General features: G+C 38.8%; 1 protein-coding gene across 1 annotated transcript in view; it reads left to right on the top strand.

Annotated features, from left to right (window-relative positions):
* GRPR (gastrin releasing peptide receptor) overlaps nucleotides 1-15,694 on the top strand; it is a 25,932-nt gene that overhangs the window by 8,748 nt on the left and 1,490 nt on the right. The window contains exon 2 of the mRNA XM_039852268.1: nucleotides 14,381-14,732. Within this exon, the coding sequence (XP_039708202.1) occupies nucleotides 14,381-14,732 (352 nt within the window). The remainder of the gene's footprint in view (nucleotides 1-14,380; nucleotides 14,733-15,694) is intronic.

Raw genomic sequence — 15,694 nt, 5'->3', positions numbered from 1 at the left:
TAAAAGGGGTCAAATATGTGGTGACAGAAAGAAATCGAACTATGGGAGGTGAACACAATGTAATATATATATGCCTTGCTGTTAAAATATACAGCTGGAACTTACTGGATTTCATTAACCAATGTCACCATTAATTAATTAATTTTTAAAAATAAAAAAAGAGAAATTAGAAAAGTTTCTTTCAGTTTTATAATTCATTATTTGTAATGCCATATAATTATTTAGGATTCTTATCAAATATTTAGTATTACTTGAGAAAGCCACTATCAAGTTTCTTTTCTACATGGGCTATAAAATTTCACAGCATTTCAAGTTTTCTTATGACTTGAGTCATCTTATTCATTTAATTGATGACATCCATTAACTTATTGGCCATGGATGTCTTCATGTTTTGACTTTTAAGTTATTTTCATCAGTGTTGGTATTTGTGGGTATGAATAACATGAGTGACTTTATACAAATGTATTTGCTATTTGTATTAGTTTCCTGTCCTATAAACACAGACACCATGATAAACTTGATTTTGCTGATATATTTGGATTTAAATCTATCATCTTATTGTTTGTTTTTTATTGGTCTCATCTGTTTCATAATCTTTTTTCCCTCCCTTCTTGCCTTCTTTTAAATTAATTAAATATTTTTAGTATTTTATCCCCCCACCTTCATGAGTTTGTTAATTATACAAGCTCGTTAGTATTCTTTGGGGGCTGCCCTAGACTTTACAACATATATCCTTGACATTTTGGAATTTACTACAAATTAGAACTTTCTTACTTCCCAGACAATGCAAGGACAATAGGATACTTTAACCTCATTTTAATTTCCTCCCGCCTTTTTCTTGTGTTATTGTTATTCCATATTTTAATTCTCTTAATATTTTACAACCTACAAAACATTATGCTTATTGTTTTTACATACTTTACATTTACTCACATATTTTCCTTTAGGTTTAGATTTATTCCTGTATTTAACTTCTCTGTTGCTCCCCATTCCTTTCTGTATCTCAGTGGCTTCATCTGAGATCATTTTCCTTCTGCCCAAAGAATGCCCTTCAGTATTTCATTTACTGTACATCTGATGGGGCTATATTTTCTGATTTTGTTTTCAAATGTCTTTCTTTCATGTAATTTGAGGAGGATGTTTTCACCGAGCATAGAATTCTAGGCTGACATTCTTATCTCTCACACTTTGAAGTTGCCATTTATTGTCCTTTGGCTTCCACTGCGAAGTCAGATTCCAGTTTTATTGTCACTCTTTTAAAATTATTCATTTTTTCCTCTATGACTGATTTTAAGATTTTTCTCTTTATCTTTGGTTTTCAGCAGCATCGCTATGATGCACTTAGGTGTAGTTTTCTTTGCATTTTTCCTGCTTGAGAATCATAGCTTTTCTTGAACCTGTGGCTTAAAGATTTTAGCCAGTTCGGGGAAGTTCTCAAACATTACAACTTGAAATATGCTTCTGTCCCGTTCTCTTTTTCCTCTCCCTCTTTATCCTGCCTACATATAAATAGAATAACTAAAGGTTAACTTTAAGCTTTTCAAGTTTTTTGCCTCTATGGTTGTTTTGGTTTTTATTGAGGCAGGAAATTTCATAGGAGGGTCTGGCCTCTGTTACTGAGAACTATTTAAGCACAATTTCATTTTACCATTCGTTACGTCCCATAAAGTTTTCTCCCTTTTCTGTATTTTCCATTTCTTTCTTACAGTGTACTTCAATCTGGACATTATCATCTCACTAATCCTCTCTTCAGTTATGTCTACTCTGCTTCTGAACATTCCATTTAATTCTTAATTTTAATTATAGTATACTGCAATTCTAGAATTTCCATTTGGTTCCATTCCATCACCTAGTTTCTTGAATTAGTCACAATATATTGTAAAATCCCTCTCTGGTAACTCTAACATGTGGAAGCTCTATAAGTCTGTTTCTATTATATGTTTCTTCTCTTGTTTTTTTGGTCAGTTTGTTTTCTCTCCTGGTATATGAGGCAATTTTTGTTTGACTATCTGGTTTTGCGTATAAATAATTATAAATAATTTGAGGCTCTGGATGAGATCGTTTCAGAAAAGATTAGCTTTTGCTTCTTGCAGGCAGTTAGGAGGTGGCTGTATATCTGACCCAATCAGGTATCAGCAGATCGGAGTCTGGGCTTGGGTCTTTCTGAGAATGAGTCTATTTCTGGCTCACTCCTACTACTAGGACATACCCCTTTTGGCATCTCAACAGAAATCTTGGGTTGTTTACCTGGACTCCACTCCTTGGTGAACCCCGACCTCCATTTATTGTCACTCTTTATCCCAAAAAACGCTAGAAGCTCTGCTCAGCTCTTGGATTCTCTGCTGCTGCTTGAAATTTGGAAAATGTCTTAAGGGGAAAGCGATGCTGAATAACAGATTCGCCTCTTTGCATTTCCCTTCTCTCCAGAATTTTGGCCCCTCGTGTCCTTACTGCCTTGATATTTTTCTGATGGCTTCAAAGAAATTTTCTAGCTTTTTATTTCAGGAGAGTTGGTCAGCAACAAGCTAATTAGCCATTATGAGAAATGAAAAATCCTATACCCCCTCTTACTGACCTGATCTGCTACCTTCGAAGCTATCTATATACCAGCTCTTCTAAAGAGGAGTTCAGAACTACTTAGTCACACCTGTGGGATCAGCATTTAAAGCCTCGAATTATCTCAGCAATTCAGATTCAGAGAACTGAGTTCTGGCTAACCTCAAAGTGAGTAAGTCAGGTATTTTAGCTGAGGCCTGCAGCAGTGGACACTGCCAAGTATTGTAGGTACATCACAGCCTTTGGGATCTTTCAACTAGGCCAGGACTCTTAGCTCCAATGAGCAGGAGTTAGAGCCTACATTTAGTTATGCAGTGATTGATAATAGCTGAAATTTCATAGGAAGGAAAGAGCCAAAATGTTCCTAAGGTACCTTTCTTTAAACTTCACTTCTTTATTTACCTTTTCTTTTGTTGTATTGTACTCAGACCAATTGACCAGTAGGGATAAATAAAGGTTACATGGGAAAGAAACAGGGGCAAAATGAGAAATGCAACACTTAAAAAATTTTTCCAGTGTGAGAAGAATTTACTGTGACAATCCGTCCATGTGATTCATTTATTTCTTTATGCTGTCTACATATAAACAGTATAACTACAGGTCAATTTTAAGCTTTTCAAGGTTTCTTTTTTCCCTTTGGTGGTAGTTGTTTTTATTGTCCGGCAATTTCATACCAGGGTTAGGCCTCTGTTATGAGAAATATTTTAAACACGATTTAAAAAATATGTAAAATTGTATAAAAACAAAATTACAGTCATTTCTCTATGAGAACATATGGGAAATGCTTACTTCTTTTTATGTAAATGGCGATCAAAATAGATTTTTAAGAATTTCAGTATTTTCTTTTTCCCTTTCCCTTTAAATGATTGGAAATATCACATTAGAGCCGGAAAATCAGAATTTGACATCTTTTCTTTCCTAGATTGTCAACAGAGGTGAAATTAAAGAATAAAATGATGGCTGAAGGAATACATGTGCTACAGGATAAAGATTAGTGTGGTAAATATTTAGTTTTAAGCATTCTTTACTTGTTCCTTAAAAAGATCTGAGAATCTGAAGTGCTAGACTCAAATGTAACTGAGATGGGGATCCAGAGACCTAGGTCTAGTCTTGGTTCTCACCTAACCAGCTGCAGGACATCTATGGGTACCAGTTAAGGAAATGGGACTTGATGACTTCTGAGTTTTATATTCCATAGTTATATACAAAACGGGTTTGTAATTAAACATACTCATATGTCCGTACATGCAAATGACAGCTTTTCATATACTGACCTAGGTTCGTTTATTCTAAGAGTGCTTCGCAAAGGGAAATATACATATGTAAGTAGCATTCTATTGTTCTTTAAGGGCTTCACCTGGATATATCTCACTTCCCCAACAAGATCTTAAATCCTTGATGGCCACTTTTATATCCACACTGCCAAGCAGAGTCTGAGATACTAAATTATTATTTAAATGTGCTGATAAATTGACTAAGGAGCCTGAGCATAAGTGTTTAATACTGGGATGTTAAAAAGGGCCATATAGTAAATATTTTCAGTTTCATAGGCCATAAGGTCTCTGTTGCAACCACTTATCTTTGTCATTATAGTGTAAAAGCAGCCAGACATTATGTAAGCAAATAGGTGTGGCTGTGTTCCACAAAAGCCTTATTTATGGACATTGAAATGTGAATTTCATGTAATTTTCACCTGTCACAAAGTATTTTCTTTTGACTTCTCCCCATTTAAACTGTAACACCATTGTTAGTTTGCAGGCCATATGAAGACGGGCTGACGGCCACTTTTGGCGAGTGGGCCTTAGTTTGCTATCCCTGATAAAGAGGTGTGTACTGAGATGGTCATTTAGCAGTGAGTTTCCTATTTAAGTGGAATCCATGAGACCTGTCCACTTATGCCAGACAGACTTCCTAGGGGATATAATCAATATGCATCATATAGTTGTGACACTTTAGGGTATGAGGAACTGTGCATGAGCTTTTGGATCATCTAAAAATTGAGAGTCAAGCCAATATCTTTACGCCATGTGTCTTTTCCAGCATTCCCTGGGTCCTCTGTGATACTCACAGTTGTTTAAATGAGTTTTAAATCAAGGCTTAGCCAGATTCCAGCTCCCATGGGCGTAGGAGCAGAGCCTTCTTGTTGCTCATTGGTAAAGATGTAAACCGACACTTCTTGCTACCTCCTCCCCATGTTCCACCATCATGCACGGTGCTGCTTCCTCTAAGGGCTTTTTATCATAGGCTCATATAAGCAAGCACCTTAAAATTGTTAAAAAGGGGAATTGTGCTCAGGGAGAATTATTTCCTCAGTACCCCCAAGAATTTGTCTGACCTTCAAGTTATTAGAGACACAGGAAGCATTTGGGCCATAGGAGATCCCTCGGGAAAAGGCTAATGAGATGGTGTCCAGAGCGATTTGGGATAAGTGGGCTTGAGAGGAGTATTTGGCTAAGAGGGTTTCAGGGAAGGAATAGGTTATCTTGAGTATCTTGAGCCCATTTCCTTATCTGAAAGTAAGAAATCAGGCCAAATTGGGTGCACAATTCTAGTCAGTTTTAATTATATGTTTGTTCAATAAATAAAATAGGTATAAAATTAACAAGACATAGACCCCGCTCTTAACAAACTCATAGCCCTGTGACCCAGGATGCATGAGCCTTTTTAATTTCCGGGATGAAATGAGAAAATGTTGCTGTGTCCAGGGCTTATGCTTCTTCTGACCTCTTTTGTACCTAGTACAGAGCCATACAAAAGTAAGTGCTTAAGTTATGCTTTGGATTGTAAGAGGTGCTAGTTTCCAAGGACTGGGGGTGTTTTGCTTTATTTAGGCTTGTTGTCTGGAGCTAATTCTAAGACTCTGTGAAAGCGGGGACGTTGCCCTCTAGTGACCACCAGGGCTCCTTGGAGCTTAATGGACATGGTGCCCAGAGAGGTATCTGCAGAGCGCCGCCTGCTGGCAAGAGGGGTCATGGGCATCTGTGTGAGAAGGAAATGCTTAGGATCCTAAAAAAAGGTACAAAAATTGTATGCTCTAGATTCTGTACAAAAGACAAAGAAAAATTGGAAGGAAATATATCAAAACATCACATGTAAGACATGGATGATTTTCTTTTTTTGTTTTTAGAATTCTCTACTGTCTAAATTTTTACAATGAGCTGGTAGCACTTTTATAGGAAATTTTTTAACTGAAAAAAATTATTCTAAGTAACTAACTACCTTTAGACTGCCTTCCCTGCGGATGTCTTTGGTGACTCAAGGCAAACTTTTTCAATTGGTTCTTGAGATACCCCCAAAGTTACATGGTGACAAATGAATAAATATTTCTCCTTCCTTCCTGTCTTTTTTCTCCCTTCCTTCTTTTCCTTCTTTCTTAACTTTATTCCGGTAAAATATATATAAAATTTGCCATTTTAATCATATAAGTTTACAGTTCAGTGGCATTAAGTACTCACATTGTTGCGTAATCATCCAACATTCATCTCCAAAATATTTTTCATCTTCCCAATCTGAAATTCGTACCCATTAAACAACACCTATTATTTCTTTCATTTTCTTTTTCATTTATTAATTTTTGGAGGTGACGTTTATTTTAGTAGAGCACTATTCTAAAGCATTGAATTGGAAGAGATGTCTGAGTTTGAGCCCTGGTTCTTCTAATTGTCAACTGTATGACTGTGCAAATCCCTCTACCAGGTTGTTTTCTGATCTGGAAAATGGATAAGGGCATTTACCTTAAATATATCATAGGAGTGTTGTAATTTGCCTAATGATGAAATGAAATGATGTGTCACATTCTTTATGAAATGTTAGAATTACTAGTCAAAGGAGTGAGTGTAGCATTAGCATGATTGTTACTTATGTTCATAAGGGAGCCGAGAGGGTATTGTCAAAATCTTGACCACGTGACATTCTAGTGGACAGTCATTCTTTTTCAAGAAATGTACTAATAATCTTTTATTTAAATGGTGCTTCCTAGTTTTCAAAGTGCTTTCAAAACACCTCATTTAGCCCTTCTTCATAGTAAATAAGGTTGATATCATTAGTCCCAATTCACAGATAAAAAAAATGAAGGCATTAAAGTCTCGTGGTTTAAAGTCTGGACTCGGGAGCCAGGCAGCTTCTGTTCAAACCTTAGCTCTGCCACGTGGCAGCTGTGTGACCTTGGACAAATTATTTAACCTCTTCGCGCCTCAGTTTCTTCATTTGTAAGAAGAGGGTGACAACAGTAGTGCCTACTTCCTGGCATTGTTATAAGGGATTAAAAAACGTAATGACTGAAAAGTGTTGAGAGCTGTACCAGCACATGGTGCTACATAAGATTTGTTGAATAAAAAACTAAAATAAAAATAACTAATTATGAGAGTAGGAGTAGAATGCTGGGCTCTACCCAGTGCATCTCTCTCCCCATCCTGGGCTCCCCCACCACACAGTGACACCTTCCAACACTGCCAGCATCAACCTCCTGGGCTGGAGGACCCAATAAGCCACAGTTAGGTCACTATTTCACTACATATAAAGCCTCTCGCAAAAGGTTATTTAAATACATTGCTGTTAAATTTTTATAAATAGACATAATGACTCATATGCCATATTTTTGAGCTTTAATGATTCTTATTTTGGAAAAAAAAAGCATTTTATTGAAATAATTTAGAAATTCTATTTTCATCTCCAATAATTTGAAATATATTTACAAACTGAAATTGTCTCTGATGTTTCATTTTCTATATGTATGTTTGATAAACTGACTGGACCGGGAGAATTTACACAGTGGGCGCTGCTGATGGCCCGCCCGTATCCCTTGCAGACCTGGGCTTCTTGTTTTTCTCTGACCCGGGGTGATCTCTGGCCAAGGGAAGGTTGGGGGCAAAGCAGAATGCTCCAGAGTTAACGCCGCAGGAGAATTCTCCTTCAAAGAGCAACGGGAGTTGGTGGATAAACTGCCCAGCTGCCTCACCCCCTTGGTGGCGGTTCTGGAATGTGCTCACCAGTCTCTCTGGAGGGTCCCAGCAGTCCTGTGCTCCAGCTGCCCAGAGTGGCACCTTTATTGGCTTCTATTCCCTCGCTTGGCTTTCTGGGATCCCCTCCCAAATAAACTACTTGCACCCAAATCCTGTCTCAGGGTCTGTTTGGAGGTGACTGCCAACTTATAAAGACAATATATGGCTCAGAGTCATTACACCTTCCACTCCAGAGCATGGGTAGTTTTTGCCCCATTCTGTGTATCGTCTATGCTACGCAATAGAGTAAATGCAGGCTGTGTCTAACAACGCTTTGGAAATGAGATTTATAAACATTCTTCAAACTTTTTGGCTCATAAATTGCTGAAAAAGTCTAACAAGTTATAAATATATGTTCTTCCCTTCATAACATTTTTGAAGAATGGCTTGCGAACAACTCGTGCCAGGATGTTTGCACACCTACTGAAATGTAGCTGACTGCTTTCCTTTGTCATTTTAAACATACCCACTGGCAACTGTACCATTACATCTTGCTCAGACGACTAACAATGACTCCCTTACAGGATTAGAACTGAGCTTTGGAATGAGATCATCCTGCTGAAACCCATTTTGGGCCCACGGGTCAATAGTTGCTCACCTTCTGCCAAAGCACCATCAGACGTCCAGCAATTCTTTGCATCTCTCTTCCCATTTAATACCCCGGCTTGTACATCCCTTATACCCTAGAACCAGCCCCTGTACTCCTGACACTTCACCACGTCAGCGCCTCTTTCTTTAACCTCGTTCCAGCCTCTGGTTTTCAGTCCTTCTAAGAAGCCGATTTTCATCTTGGCTCTGAGGTCTCACTTGGATGGTCTCTTTAAGTCCTGAGGCCTCTGAATGTATGAAAGAGCCCAGACTTCACCCTAGGCCTCAGGCCACAGTTGAACTTCAGGGTGTGTATATGGGAATGAAAGAGACGGGAGATTCAGTACAACGGACTCAAGGAAGAACAGGAATGTTGTATCTGCCTAGAAATACACTGATTTCATCATGGCTGAATTAGGTGGGGAACAGACGATTTAATTATTTCTTTGATTTTCTTCCTTAATTCTAATAGCAGTGAAGGGGGGCAGATTTTGCCACCCCTAAATGGGCCTCTTTGGCACATTGTAATTAGAGGTAAGACTTTACATATAGGAAGGTGATCCATACTAAAGAGCAAATGACTGATATGCACTCCCCTTCCTAAAGCAGGCTTTGCTCCCAGGGAGACAGTGGGTGCCTACAGGGAGAAAACACGTTGGAGGGGAAATTGCAATTCACGAAGAGGTGACTTTAAGACGTCACTCAGGGGTTGTCCTGCATGGATCCATGACCTGTATCTTGATTTCTCTAAAGAAAACAAGAAAAAGAAAAGTATGATTATACTTTATAACATGGATCGTGGTCCTTTGCCTTGGCCTGAGTTTAAAGCTTGCTTCCTCAACTGAAGTGTCCTACGATAGATGACTGGATAAAGAAGCTGTGGTACATATATACAATGGAATATGACAAAGCCATAAAAAGAGATGAAATATTGCCAATTGCGACAACATGGACCTCAAGATAATCACGCTAGGCGAAATAAGGCAGACTGAAAAAGTTGAAAGCCACATGATATCATTTATATGTGGGATAAAAACCTAAAAGCAACAAATGAACAGGACAAACAAACAGAGACTCATGGACATGGACAATAGACTGAGTGGTTACCAGAGGGGGGGGAGGGGAGGGGGGAGGGAGGTAGATGATAGGGGTAAAAGGGGTCAAATACGTGGTGATAGAAAGAAATCTAACTATGAGAGGTGAACACACAATGTAAATATATATGTGCCTTACTGTTAAAGTGTACAGCTGAAATGTTGGATTTCGTTAACCAATGTCACCATTAAAATAATTAATTAATTAATTTTTAAAAAATTAAAGCTTCCTTCCTCCCAAGGCAGGAAGTTCTCTGCTACAGACTCTTAGAAACCCACTGGAACCTTAGCTACATTTTCTGGACAGTGTCTTCTGGCACAGTGGACTCCAAAGTAGGGTTCACACCCTCCAGGAGAGGTGCAACTTGATCTAATAGGTAAGGGAGGAAAACAGGAGAACTTTTACTTACATTGATTTTTATTTAGAAATAAAGATGAATTAAACATTAGTAATATGGAGTATTCATATTGAGGCTCACCCTCTCACTGAGTCCACCTCCGAGGACCACTAACCACGTATAACTCAGGCAGCAGGATGGGGGCGGGGTGTCTCACCACATAGAAGGCTCAGCAATGGCACCTTACTCTGCCCTGAACTTCCAGCTTATGGTGAGGCATTGCAGACTGATGTGTTTGTGCGTGATCTAGTTTTAATTGAACTAACCTCCCTAAGTGGACAAGTGGCTTAAAAGGTTCTTGCAAAAAAAACTAAACAGAAAAAAATAAAACCCCACAGATAGTAAATGATATTGAAATTGCAAGCCCTAGAGGACAATGCAAATATAACACTTTCCTCATTCCTCATATGAGCGCTAAGCAGATATGACACATTCAATCATATTACAATAAAGATTTTCTGATGAAAAAAGGGTGTACTGTTAACAAAATAGAACATATAACGCATGATTTCAAAATTATTTTACCATTAGTTCATTTTTTTAATTCTGTATTTTAATGTCTGTTTTCTCCCCAACCTGATTATGAACTCTTGTATAATACCTACCCACATTCAACAATTAACATTTACTAGAGTTTCTTCTCACTCTTTTTCTAATAAATATATATTTATTTGTTTTGTTTTGCCGAACTCCAGAAAGTAAGGAGCACACACCCTGACCTTTCACTCCAAAATATTACAGTATGTATTTCCTAAGAAGGACACTCTTCTACATACACCCAATGCCATTATCACACCTAATGACATTAACAACTCCTTAATATCATCTAATATGTAACCATAATTAAATTTCCCCTGTCGTCTAATAATTGCCCCACATTTCTTCAGAGAAGTTCTTGGTGTTATTCACAGGAGAAAAGAAAGCCAATGTTTCAAGCCTCGCCAAACGGTATTAAGTATTAAAATTCTAATTTGAATGCTGACAATGTGTCGATTACCCTAGCGACCATTTAGTTTATTCAGTTTTCACCTCAGTCCTCTCTAGGTAATGTGCATTGGGACTGTAATGAAAGTTTTAAAATATTGGTATTTAACAATTCCTATGGACTTCAGAAGGTAATTATGAACAAATAAGGGCTGAAATGCTGGATCCTTAAAAATAAACAAACTGCCCATATTTGAATAAAAGACATACCTTTCAGTGGGCAGAGGTTTCCAACCGTGGATGTGGGAGCCAGCTACTTCTACTTGCCAAGAATCACTTTGACACATTAATCTTGTTATAGAGAATATTTTTGGCCTTTTCAATGCTAACATTTAACCCTTTTCCCGTTCAGAAAAAAAGATACAGGTCGCTGCCAGCGTTAATTTGACATCACACGTAGGAATGCTGTGTTTTCTAGGATTTGCCATTTTTAGCGATTAAGAATTACAGTATTTTGTCAATGGAAATACCACTACTAAAAACAGAATGCTATAAATAGAATACTGTCAGTTGTTTCCAAAGACTATCAGTATACTAGAGCGAAAAGAATAATAAAAGCGAGATATTTCGTGGCAAACTTTGGGGGTAAGGTTAGGACTGTAATACACAAGTTATCTCAGGGTAAACGCTACGGCTGCAAGTGAGGCTGGTGAGCATTCTCGGGGCAAACGGGAAATGGGTTAAAAAATGAAGTGCAGATGTTCTCAGAAGTGGGAAGCAATTGTTTTGAGCCCCTATTATCAGACGAGTGAATTTGTCACTCTATAGAAGAATGATTCTTACTAAGTATATAAAGTAGATCTGCTTTCTCTCATTTTTAACAAGTTGGAAATAAGAGACACATTGGTAAGTCACATATTATTAATCGATTAATTACCAAGTCCTTGCTAGCCTCTACTTTGAAATAAAAGGTATGTAGGACAAGGGACCTGAATAACTTTAGAGATACACAAAGAAAAGAAGAGAAGATGTCAGCTTCTGACCTCAGGAAACATCTGAGAACTTCAGGTCAAAAGACATACCCATGGAAAGCTAGCAAACAATTCAAGATAGTGCATAGTAAGCATAAAATGTGAAGAGTTGTTAATCCAGTCATAAAATTAGACAGGTTAGGTGAAAGAATGGGAATTATTGAGGTTTAGATTGGCCAGCAAAAAATTCACGAATATGATACTTATAAACTGGAATTTGGAAGGACGGGATTCAGATGAATGGAGATTATGGGATTGGGCATGAAGAAAGGAGGGAGGCAGGAAAGTGATGGAGAATTTAGGAACAAAACATAGACTAGTCTATCTCTTGAATACAATTGAAAGTTGACAGCTCATTCTTTCAGAGGGCCACAAGTGGGAGATGATCTATGCAAAATGATCCTGGAAATAAATCTGATGATAACTTTAACCGATCGTCATGTCTCATTGTTCCAGATAAGACTCTTTCGTTGACAAAGAACAGACGCCACTCTGAGTGAAAAGAGGACAGAAGAATTTGAAGTTTATAACAGGAGACTTCTTATATATTCAAAAGTAGTCCATAGGCCAGGAACCAAGGACCTCTGTAATGACTTAGGGCCCTGTTACGTCGGCTGCTTCTTTTATGTCTGTCGCATTCTCTCTCTCTCTCTCTTTCTACCTCTCTGCTTATGCATCTCGCACTTGATTAAAATATGGCTGCCCTGACCTTTTTTTTTAAAGTCATAATTACCACTTTATCTCTAATCGATTCATTAGCGATGTTTACATGCCATTAATTAAGGATAGAGTCCTTGCCTACATTCTAAACTAGGAATAAAAATGTTTGAAACAACTAATGACTAGAGAAATTACCAAAAATTCCTTTGAAATTTTAATGTTTTTATAATTGTTTAAAATGAACTAATACAAGTTAAGGGTGGAAAGCAAACCCAGGTACAATGAAACAGGACTGTGGTGATTTTCTGGACTGCCGGGAGTGTCCAATAAATCCTAGCCCTCTCTTCCCTACTTGAGGTGAGAACAGAGACCTAGAAAAGAAATCAGACAGACAACAATAAAAATAATTGCGTCGATGTCTGATAAAGCTCTTTGGAGAATGTGACTTAGGTTCACAGCAATCGCCACCCTGCACATGCTCCGATCTCCTGTGTTAGATGTGTCATTCTCCTAGTCGGGAGTGGTTAACAAACATTAGGCCTCTCTGAGCCCAATGCATATGCCAGATTCTTTACCCAAACTCATCACTTAATAAATTAACCCCCCTTTCCTGGAGGGAGGAGGAAATCAAGAGAAGATTCAAGACTCAGCCAAGAGTGGTAACTCAATGGAGGTTTAATCAACATGGAAGCAAGCAGAAACCAGTGTTCCTCCATCACTAAAGTCCATGATATAAAAGAGTATCCTAGGTAGAACCCAGTTTCAATACAGCATTTTCAGCAATGAAAACCCTCACATTTAGTCTCAGCTTATATCCACTTCTACACTGTAGCAGCTCACATTCAAATGGACAAACGTTCGTGGACTATGTGCAGATCACGGTGTTGGCAGATGCCAAGATGGGCAAAGACACACTCTTTGCCAAACGAGAGCTTATCTTCTAGTGGGCTCTCAGACAAGTGCACACAAAATAGACGCTGTCAGCTCCTTCAGTGTCCACTTCAGCTTTCAAAGTACAGTTATGCTCTTCTTAGGCAGTTCCTGCCCAGTGACTGAACCAGGTAGTAACTGAGGTCACACACTTTTTGGGTGGTCCCAGCCAATGACTCAGCAAGGTGGTGATACAAGAGCCTGGCCATTTCCACCCAAGACAGGACTCTTCCACTAGGCAATATTTGCTCCCAAACTTCCCACCGAGCTGGTGTACAGTGACCAGCAGTCCCAGTTTGCTGAGACTAAGAGATTTCTCAGGACATAGGACTTTCGGTGCTAAAACTGGGAAATGTTCAAGCAAACTAAGAAGGTTGGTTACCTTCACTTTGGTAGATCTCGTCAGGTCTGCATCACGGTCTGACAGCTCCCTCTGCTCAGTCCTACTTCTTTCTCTTTTTTTCCCCCCACAGATATTACTCTGCAGTAACATTTTGTCTCCTGACTTCATCTCAGTGTCTGCTTCCCAGAGCACTTGATCCAAGACAGGGCCACATATAGCACAGGAACCAAGAGGGATCTAAATACTGTAAGAGAAGGTGAGGCTGAAAGAAAGTCAGAGAGCAGGGGAAAGATTAATTTGATAATCACAGGGATGCTCCTGTGTACAACTTTTTCAGCAGACTCTTCATTCTATACTCTTTGAAAAAGAAAAAAAGGCATATGTAAATACGTAATGACTTAAGGTTCCCTAAACCGCACTTGAATACTTAAAATGACGGATTTGCCAAAAAAAAAAAAAAAAAAGCGACAAACTTCTTGTCCCTACGTCCTTCTTTAAACATACTTTGTTATTAACTCTTCTGATTTAAGAAGAAAAATGAAAGGAGCTTCAGCTTTCTGAGAAGTATTCTTAAAATCAGGAGAGAATGTGGGCAGAATGTTACTGTTGGAGAAAGGGGAAGGCATCCTTCATGCCGAGACTAGGATAAGGTGAGCAAGGTGCTTGGGGTACAATTTAAGGAGGCATTCGCTTTCAGGGTTGTGTGAGTTCAGACTCAGCATTTGCATGAACCTGAGAGGGAGCACCTCCTTAAATAATGCACTCCAGGCGCCTCGCTTGTCTCACCCTAGTCCTGGTCCTGGTATACATAATAATATTAGGCAGCTTACACAGAAGTCTGTCTTTTCTCCCTCAGGTACAAAGCCATCGTCCGACCAATGGATATCCAGGCCTCTCATGCCTTGATGAAGATCTGCCTCAAAGCAGCACTGATCTGGGTCATCTCCATGCTCCTGGCCATCCCAGAAGCTGTGTTTTCTGATCTACATCCTTTCTATGAGGAAAGCACCAACCAGACCTTCATTAGCTGTGCCCCATACCCACACTCCAATGAGCTGCACCCCAAAATCCACTCTATGGCTTCCTTCCTGATCTTCTACATCATCCCACTGTCGATCATCTCTGTCTACTACTACTTCATTGCCAAAAATCTGATCCAGAGTGCTTACAATCTGCCCGTGGAAGGGAATATACACGTCAAGAAGCAGGTGGGTGCTTAGGATTGATTAATTTTCTCCTTGAGGATTTGATCCCTTGTATTTCTTTTGGACTCCGCTGACAAGTGCAGGTTTTAGGTGGGCATGTCACCTGATTCTGCAACAAGAGGAGATGGGTGATCTGCATCCAGATGGTAAACTTCTAGCCACGGAAGCCTAGGAATTCAAGTCTTCTTTGTAATCTTGTTATTTTATTAGAGACCTAAGCTAGGGTGCTGTTGAGAACCCGAAGGATTTGGAGTATGGGCTTCTTTTGCAGAAATATCTGGAAGAGTGTTGCTATTGTTAAAAAATAAATAAAATGAGGCTCAGAGGAATGTGACTTCTTTAAATTCTAGTCACATTGTTTGGATAGGAAGAGGATTTCCACATGGGGACGAAACAGAGGAGGCAGGAAAATGAGGCTGGTCGAAGGAAAAGAAGTAGTTTGATTAATAAAGGCTCACACTGATTTAGGTTGAAATCCAGGTTTCATGACTTACTTATCGTCTCTGAGCCTCAATTCCCTCATCCGTGATATAGGGTAGTGACCCCTATATTGTAAGGCCATTGGAGGATTCCAAGAAGGAGCATATGTATGCCCTAGACTGCTCAGAATGCAGGATGCCCTTCATATGTGAGACCCCCTTTCCCATCCCCCATAGCCCCTATAATTTCATCCTTGAGGTAGAAACCAGTGGCTCTGGCTCTCTCCTCTTTGTCAGTTTTTGCCTCCTACTCCAAATGTAGATCATGTGGCATTAATAATGGAGAAACAGAAAGACGCCCCATCCATTTCAATAGATAACTGATTCCATTTTAGGCTTCACCCTTTACATTTTTTCTCTTTCTTTCTTTTCTTTCTTTTCTTTCTTTCTTTCTTTCTTTCTTTCTTTCTTTCTTTCTTTCTTTCTTTCTTTCTTTCTTTCTTTCTTTCTTTCTTTCTTTCTTTCTTTCTTTCTTTCTTTCTTTCT

This window comes from Pteropus medius, unplaced genomic scaffold (assembly GCF_902729225.1).
Source record: "Pteropus medius unplaced genomic scaffold, Ma_sr-lr_union100, whole genome shotgun sequence".
In the NCBI taxonomy this organism is placed as follows: Eukaryota; Metazoa; Chordata; class Mammalia; order Chiroptera; family Pteropodidae; genus Pteropus; species Pteropus medius.
Note: the sequence above shows the minus strand (reverse complement) of the source record. Positions and strands in the feature narration are given on the sequence as shown.